At 37.4% G+C, this 9471-nt stretch overlaps 1 protein-coding gene across 2 annotated transcripts in view; it reads right to left on the bottom strand.

Moving 5' to 3' along the window:
* The window catches only part of sorcs1 (sortilin-related VPS10 domain containing receptor 1), a 120599-nt gene extending 119575 nt beyond the window's left edge, over positions 1-1024 (bottom strand). For both annotated transcript variants that reach the window (XR_002836549.2, XM_023798746.2), the window contains exon 1: positions 32-1024. Coding sequence is in view for 1 of the 2 variants with exons in the window: in XM_023798746.2 (XP_023654514.1) it covers positions 32-787 (756 nt within the window). In the remaining variant the exon portion in view is untranslated. The remainder of the gene's footprint in view (positions 1-31) is intronic.
* Between the last annotated feature and the right edge of the window lie 8447 nt (positions 1025-9471).

Here is a 9471-nt window from a genome sequence, read left to right on the forward strand (position 1 = left end):
CATGCTGCATTAATAAAGGCGCATCACTTACGCTGCTATTCTGCCCTGACCAGTGCACCATAGCTTGGTTATGGGTTGAGTCTCCCGTCAGTGCGAAAGTCGAGCTGGTAAGTTTCAGCTCGTCCTGTCTTGAGCTGGACGTCCGTCTGTCTTCACTGTTAAATCTCAATTCTGAGCGAACGAATCTATGCAGTGATGGGCTGCGCTTCCTGCGCTGGCCCGATGGCAGGGAACCTTTCTTTGGGGATGAATGTGACCATCTCCCGCGGTCCGATTCTCCCCAAAGTCCAACGCTGCGCCTGCGATCCCCGCCACCCAAACTATCGGCAATGTTGTTACCTACAACTGCTGAAGACATAGTATTCCGTCCACTATTTCCTCTCTCGTTTTTCATATCGAGGTCGAAAACTTTCTCTCCGTCTGACATCTGTCCTTTTCCCAAACGGTTCAGGGCAGTAGTCCATTTTCGGTGCCCGCTTCTGTCCTCGCCGGGATCCGAGAGCCGATCGTCAGGATCCCCCAGATATTCACGCCGGTGAGTTTCATCACTTGCAGGATCGTACCCAGCTGCCCCGTCTCCATTTCTGATAACTTCCCCTCCGGAGCCTGTTGCAAATTTCTCCGCTTGAAGTGATTCTAATAACCCGTTAGATCGCGGGCGAACCGGGAGGTGACAAGATCTACAAGTTATATTCGTCTTGGTTATGATAAAGAAGGAGGTCAAGATCAGAAGCTGGAAGCAAAAAGCCATTTGCCGAATTGGGCACAATCTGACCCGTCTCTCCATTACCGCTGGCAATGAATGACACAGAGTATTTAATCCCCTTCCTCTTTTTCCCCTTTGTTAATATATTGTGCTATTAGAGAGCGCTTCGCAAGTTGCGGGTTTACAGTTGCCGTTGTTGTAAAAAGTGATATTGGGCGAAGCGGTTCAAGTTGAAGGATTTGATCAAACGAAAGCCCCCCAACACGGGGGAGGAGCTCAGCGGAACCTAGAGGCAAGATAGGGGAGATATTTCCCTGCTCATGTGCGTTTACGCCGCATTAATCTTTTTAATATAATGAGCTCGCATCCATTTACTTACGAGGGATTTCAGCATGCATGCTTGTTATCGGCGGCTGCCGTTTCCATATTGCGTAATTTTTATATTTATGGTGAAACACACGCGTATGAGGGATTGCCCTGCGCCGAGGGATTGCCTAAGATAAACTTTCTTGTTGTAGAACTCGTTGGAGTGCAAAATTATATTATCTGTACGGTCTTGGATTATGTCACCCATCTATCGTTTAAACACGGTGCAGTACGGACATAAATCTAGGATTCCGAAAAATTCGGAGTGACAATAAACCTGCAATTAGCGATACCGTAGGCCTATATAATAAAAATAGCTTTAAAAAAGAATTGACACAGCGGTAAATTTTGCTATGGCGGCCTTTCGCAGCCCGTTCTCTATACAGGCAGTGCAGCTCCAGTGCAGTTGTTTAAAGCATACAGAAATTAAGGTTAAGGTTAACTTTATTGATCCCATGAGGTAATAACTTTGGTTATTTGACAGCGCATGTATACGTATGTTGTGAAAACCAGTGACGGAGTTGTTTTATTTGCTTAAGCGTGGTTGAGCTTCATTAATATGCAGCAAAATTATACGTGTGATGTGCCATTTAGTTGTACTTAAGTAAACATTTAATAATGTATAATAATGTAATAGTGTAGTCCAGAGTGTGTAGGTTATAGTATACATATAAAAGCTTAAAATTATTTACTGCATGTAATACTAACAGGGCAAGCGGTTACAGAAGATGGGTGGATGGATGGATTTAATAGTGACAACTATTAATTGGAATGCTATCAGTTTAGACACATTATTCTAAACACCTTCTGTATAAATGTCACTCTTTTTCCTTTTTTCAGGTTTTCGTTTTGTCTGCAGTTACCATCTTTTTTTCAGTTTCTTCTGGGCATCTGGTTTCCTCACAGTGTGGAGTAGCATGCTGATATGATAAACTGGTGACTTTAAATTTCCCTCAGCGTATGCCTGTGTGCACTGGGAACCTGCCTGGTGTCCTATCCAAGGAAAATGGCCAATCTCATGTTCTAGGGATTGGCACCAAATCACAACAATGGATGGATGGATGAATGGGTTGTATTTAAATGAGACTTCCAGGTAATAGAGAACATTCTTCTATAGTCATTTTGTCTGATGGTTTCATATTAGTTTTGTGTAATGTTCCCTGAAGATCACTTGCTTAAGTACAAACTACATATTTTTCCCCAGTTGCAATATTTTAATTCTTGTTTTTTGTATCTCATAGTTTGACCAAATAGTTGTATAGCTTGATTTTTAAATCTTCAGTTTTTTTTCCCAACCAAAAGAATTACATAATTTTCAGAAAAGCACAACATGTATCCACTGATTTATGTGTGCAATCCTCAAGAAAACTGCATCAAGGTGATACTGGTAATATGTAGCTTGAATTTATGCCATTCGATTAAATTTCACAATACATTAGTGTAGTTTGTTCAAACTTGAAACCATGTTTAGATTAGAATTTACCAAAGGAGACAGAAAATATGCAGCCAAGTGTAAGTTCTTGAATAGGCAAAGGAGAAAGGCCAGTCATTCATTCAGAACTTCAAAAGGTGCTCGCAGTCTGGATCAATGAATTAGCAGTGAAGTCCCATCATGTTGGCCCTGAAACTTAATAACTGGTTTCATAATGATTCCAGGAGTATATAGTTCTCATAATATGATTCACACTCCAGCTGTTACTGATTAATTGAAGAAGAAAAAAATCAGGGGAATATACCACGAGCACTGTAGGTCTAAGGATTTATCTTGCAGGGAAAACTGCTCTTGCAGACATTTTTATGCTGCTGTGTATTTTGATAAGATCAACTAGAGTAACAATTGAGCTGCTTAACTCACTTGGCTGAAGGCTTTGCTGGGGTGTGACTGGAGGAAGGGCTCACAATCAGCCTTTGAAAGTGCCAGCAGAGTTTTGAGAATGTAAGCATGTGATTCATAGTCGCATGAAGTAATACATTGCCTACATGGAGAATATGGCATATAAATATTAACAATTACATAAAAAAAACTATCTTGGCAGATTTTTGCACAGGCATGCACTAAAGTTGTAAAATAAACCACAGTGGGTTTGTTGATGCATCACTGAATTCAATTCAATTTATTTTTATATAGCGCCTTTCACAACAGTGTCGCCCCAAAGGAATTTGCAATGGGTATGTTGTGTGTTGTGATAGAGTGCAACATTAAAAAGGGAGAACAATATAAAAACAGGGAAATGGAAAGACAGAAGTGAAGCAAAACTGGGAATTATATATGATTTGATTATTTCCTAAAACATAACTACAGCATCATATCTAATTTAAACTGGTTTGCTGGATTTGTAGTGTGGCATATTTACTGTATGGCTGGATATTGAAATTGATAATCTCCCCTTGTTAGTTGCACATGGATTCAACTTACTGAGCTAATTGTATCTTTGAGGTCAACTTCTGTTTTATGAATTTGAACCTAATGTGATTGAAAATGGTTGGTTGTAGTGTTCACCCTGGTAAATTTGTTACATTCGTACTGAAAAATCATCAACTAGAAATTACTGGCTTTTTGATTTTTTTCCCTTTCAATCTCATCACATTTTATGTAGTATGGCAAGAAAATAGTCTAATCAAGCCATCCATCTTTCATAACTGCTTGTCCAATACTGCAGTGTTTCCCAATTCACCCCTGGACCTGAGAGGTAGCAAAAATGTAGACTGTCTGCCAGGGATCTCAGAGGGAGCAAAATCATGGACAGGTTGTGGGTCCCCAAGGACTGGATTGGGAAACACTGCAATACAGGGTTACGGTGAGCTTGGAGTCTATTCCAGACAGCTTAGGGCACAAGTCAATGTTACACCCTGGATGGCAAGCCAGTGCATCACAGGGCAAGCACGCTCACACGCTATGGGTGAATCAGGAAACTGGAGTACCCAAATTAAATCCTTTAATCCTCTTTGTGTGGTATTTAATTGATTTATTATGCTAACTTGACTCTACTCATGTTTCCTACTCCTGAAAACACATGAAATGTTGTTTTAGTCAGGTGTGAGGTACAAATACTTTAGAATTGGTGTAATAATAGCATTTTTATTTAGATTTTACTAAATTTAATAATGTATAATGCAATAAAAAATGCATGGTTTATGTTTTTATTTGACGTAATACCTATTAATTAGATGTATTTACATCATATCCTGAGGATATACAGTATGTGTACCTCAAGCTTACCTAAATGTCTGTTTCCTGGCATTAGGATGGGATGCCAGTCCGTCACAGTGAACATACATGCATACACTCACACAGATAACTGTCCTATGGAAAACAACCTCACATTTTTTATTAAATGAATGCATGTGTGAAATCCATCACAATTGATCCAAATTTTGTGATACCAAAAATATGTTTTTTGGTTTTTTTCAATTATTAGATTAATGAATTGTATAACATTTGTGCCTTGTATATGAAGAGTGATAGAGATGTACTGCAAAGTGGTTATTTATTTATTTATATTAAAAAAAAAAGTTTTTTAGATGAATACTTGCCTAATAAAAGCAATAGTAATGGGAGAAATAAAACTTCCAGTCCCATGGTACATGCGATTGCCATGAGCTGTCAGTCATTGCCAAAATAGAATTAAAGGGAATGAATAGATTAACTATTATAAAGTGGGTTCCATTAGTCGGTGATTGACAACCCCATAAACTCTGGGTTTAAAAGCCTTGTGTCTCCCAAAGCTAGTAGCTCACCTCTGGCTATGTCATTATGCATATGTTGCATTGTAATTATTATGATGAATTTAGCAGATGCTTTAGTTCAAAAGTGATTCACAAATGGGGGAAGTTTGAAGGCATAGTCCAGGGTCAGCTAGTAGTTGGGGTTAGGGGCCCTCTCTTCGAAGCTAAACAGTGATATGATGGTTCTGCCAACCACAGGATATGAACCTACGACCTCTGGGTTACAGGCAAAGATCCTTGTTACACATTACCTCTGTAATAACCCAATTAAAAATAGAATTGTCTTATGTATTTGCATGTGTATTTCATACACTATTAAATGAATAGAAAGGAAAGGAGAAGAATCTTTCAATTATTAGGGAAGTGTGAACTCAAACATTACAAAGATTAAATACGTAACAAAAACTATACGGCACTGAAGCAGCATCAAGAGAAAAGCTCCTTCCTTAATCTTTTTGTCTGAAATTGAGCCCTCATATGAGTATCAGAATCGCTGCAAGATGGTGTCCATATTAAAAGCTTTATTTGTATTCTCTCTTTCCGCACAGTTCAGCTGTTGGGTCAGCAGCAATCGGTTTTCACCGACTCTCAAAGCAGTTCAAAAGAAGAGTTTAGCATCTTTCATTTTTCTTTTGTTTATTTCCCTGGCAACCGTTAATTGCAGTATGCTGAGTCCATAACAATAGGATGTAGAAATTATTTACATACTATAATTTATGAGTAAATGTAGATTGTATCTCTATATGCACACTTCCACAAATCGTCCTTGATATTAAAATCCAAGCCCGGCTCAATATATTTGTTTCTTCCAAATATCTCTAAATATTGAAAAAAAACATTACTGTAAGTTGCTGATTGTATTGTTTTATCATTAATGACACGTAAAACTTGATTGTGTTGACAGTGAGGTGGCAAATTTATTTCTGTTAATATTCCTCAGTAATACTACACAAATTGCATTGTAAATTCATTTTGGATTCTCCACCAAAAATGAGAAACAATTCTGGTCATTAATACTGTCTTTCCTGTTGTTTTTTTTTCTTTCCAGTGAGAAGTCTTGCAGAAATATATATTAGAAATTGGTTATTTTGGGCTCATGCATAGTGGCTATCCCCTATCTAAGAGACATCTGTTTCAAAAATACTACTAATTTATTCGGGTCAAATGTTACTGCAATTCCACAGAAATACCAGCTGTGATGAAAGCCTGGAGCGAGTCTATTACTAAGTTGCGAAGCTGTCGTTGATGGTTTATACCAATGACACTGGTGCTCATTTCAAAACGGCATAAGTAACAAACATTGTTAGAAGAAAGGTAAGAAAGAACTCATCTCTCCAAGACCATTTAAAGGATTAAATGAATGACTGCTTTAAAAGCTTTCCTACAGAGGGTAAAATATTAATATTTGCAGACTTGCATTACCATGTTCTTTAGAGTGGAGCAACAATAATTTATGAATCTCATTTTCAACCTACTTTACTAGTTTTTCATAGAGTGATATTCATAGGAATGCAAAATTCCAATCTGGATCTATCAGACTATGAACGACCAATCTGTTAACCTTACAAACCTCCTTCGGAGACCAGCATTCCAAAAATATGGTATGATTGGATTTTTTTTTATCATATTCAATACCCAACCTTTAAAATTTGTATGTTTGCCCAGCCATCTACCAAGGGAAAAGATCTGTAACTCAACCAAAACTGAATGTCCCCCAATCAGCCTCCATGCCCCAGCCAAACGCCTGCTATCATATTTTTGTTCTATAAATATATTTTAGAGGGAGTAACTTTATAAAAATGCAGGTTGTAAAAACTAGAGTAATATCTTGTCCATTTCTATCAAAGATCTGCATAGCATAACAAAAGGCAGTTCCTCAACCTGCATCACCGATAAAAGAAATACCTAAAATAATACTATCATGTTTAACTGAAAGAAACTGCGCACTTGTACAAATATAGAAACCATCACCTACCTGTTAGCAGCGTATAAATAAGTTCCGTTGGGTTGCAGTCTTCATCCAAATGATGCCTGCAATGAAGACTGGACGGCAGTGTTGTTCAGTTGTAATTCACAAGCAAACAACAAACCAGTTCTGGCTACCTTAAAATAGCATTGTGGTTTTACTGATGTATAAAAAATATCCCAATCAAATTCCCGGCAATAGTAATAGAGCAAATTGGAAAGAAACTTGGAAGAAAGATGCCTCCCGTTTTTCAACGTTTCTTAACTTTGTGCGAAGACACTACACATGACAGTGCACATGAGAATGGAAGCGCATGTAAATCAGCAGCTTTGTTGTCAGTTTTCTTGATGGCTTCTGGCAATAAAAAAATAAATAACCTGGCAATAAATAAACTGAATAAAATATATGGTGCTTTACCAGTGATAAAAGAGGCATTGAAGAAGATCCATTTTCTGATCCCGGGTTTAGTTGTCTATGGCCAGAGAGGAGCTTGGGATACTGTATCTTAGTTTTTGCAAGTGTCATTTCTTTATCACGTATTTTCTGAAACAATAGGTGGTTGAAATGCTTCAAGCATTATGAAAACTTTGTTTAGTCTGGGAATAAGTGAATGAATGTAGCTGTTACAAGGAGAATTAAATGGGAATGCATTTAATTGCAGAATAAGTTTTTGCTTGTCTAAAACTGTATATCGTCTTCCTCAAAATTAATATAGCCATTCCATACTACAAAAAATAACTGCTTGTAATTTCATGCCAATGATCCTAACGTCTAATTAAACAATGGCATATAATAATAAAATTGTGTATGTCATATTACTAGTGTGTGCATATATGTGCGTGTGTGTGTGTCTGCGTGTGTGGGTTATGTTTATATTACATTGTGGGGGATATTTGTTTTTTTTTTGTTTTTTTTACGTTATGGGGACCATTTTTCAGGTCCCCACAAAGATCTGTGAATGCAATCAAAAAACAAAAAATGCCAAAGGTCTCATATTTTGTTTGCTTACTTACGGTTAAGGTTAGGGCTGGGTAGGGGTTAAGGTCGTCATGTTGTGATTAGAGTTTTCCCAATAGAAAAGAATGGAGAGTCCCCACAATGATATAATTACAAATCTGTCTGTGTGTGTGTGTGTGTGTGTTTGCATAGATCACATTTGAGAACCAAATTGTTCCCAAAGTGTATTAAAACCTGAAATTTCCCTACTTTTGGGGACATCTTTTGAGGTCCCCATTTGGATAACCTCAGTTTTATAAAAATCTGTGAATGCAATAAAAAAAAGTAAAAATGCCAAAAGTCTTGTATATGGGTTGGTTACTTATGGTTAAGGTTAGGGATGGGTAGGGGTTAAGGGTGTCGTGATTGGGATTAGGGTTTTTCCCATAGAAATGAATGGACGATCCCCATTTAGACCAATTTGTGTGTGTGCATGCGTGTGTGTGTGTGTGCGTGCGTGTGCGTGTGTGCGATATTCCATATGTATTGTTGTAGGCTGGCAGAGTAGCTCTGTAAAACTGTTGCTTTGTACCACTAACTTTGAATCCTGCCCCTGCTGCTTTCTGCAAGAAAATGCCATAATAATAGTATTATATGTAAACATCAAATTGTTTTATATAAAATATATATATAAAAATATATATATATTTTTACACTACATGGGCCATAGCAATAAATCTCCACCAATGCCACTGGGGAAATGGGTGGTCTAAAAAAGCACTTTAACCTCAAGGTCAAGTCTCATAATCTCATCAGACTACAGCAGAAATATGTTTGGCTAATGAATCCTCATAGCAATAATTAATCGATATTTCAATATTCTCAGGTGTCTCATCTCATAATAATCACTGTACACTTTATATAACACAAACTAAACTGTTTGACATTGAAAATTGTACTTCCATATTGACTCCTAGTGAACAAGTTTTTTTTTTCCTGCATGACACATCTAGTCTCCCTCACATAAGAAGTTTTCAGACATAATTCTCAAACATCAACACTGATATTAAGATCCCAATGTATAATAATTCATATTTGCCTGCAGGTTTAAAGGGGAGGGGGGGCATCTCATCACTTCCTCTCAAGAGTAATTATGAACGCAAGTAGGGTGAGTTGAGAAATAGTTGCGCAGTATAGTCTGCCTTAATGTGGAAAAGCATATGTCATTTTGAGATGACGTTTGGCTGCAGCACAGTTCAAGGACGTATCCCTGACAAAACGTCTTATTCTGTGACAGTACTCTTGATCACCAAATAACAGGTAACTCCTTGGGTATGCGTGATGCAAAAGGTAGACTATTGCATTTTTATTTTCCATAGGATTGTTTGTATCCATTACATATATCCATATTGTATTTAGGTTAATTACATTATTCCATTGTGTACGTTGCATTTATATATGGTAGGGACACTCATGTGTAATGGGACTTTATGTATGTTTATGTATCACAGCAATCTATGGTTCATTTCCTCTCTCTGACATCAAAGTGAATATAAAATATTGAATTTCCTTTAATCAGTCATGTCTGGAAATATAACGCAAACCTGATAAATATTTCTGTTGGTGGTAGTAGGAATTTTGTTCTATCATCTCACATGTTAGTGCTGGTCCACAAAAATGATAAGACAATAGATCTTTTAATATATCAGATAAATAAAACAAAACCAATACAGCAATTCTCCTACATGTGGGATGCTGTTTGTCCTGGGAG

This window comes from Paramormyrops kingsleyae, chromosome 20 (genome assembly GCF_048594095.1).
Source record: "Paramormyrops kingsleyae isolate MSU_618 chromosome 20, PKINGS_0.4, whole genome shotgun sequence".
NCBI lineage: Eukaryota > Metazoa > Chordata > Actinopteri > Osteoglossiformes > Mormyridae > Paramormyrops > Paramormyrops kingsleyae.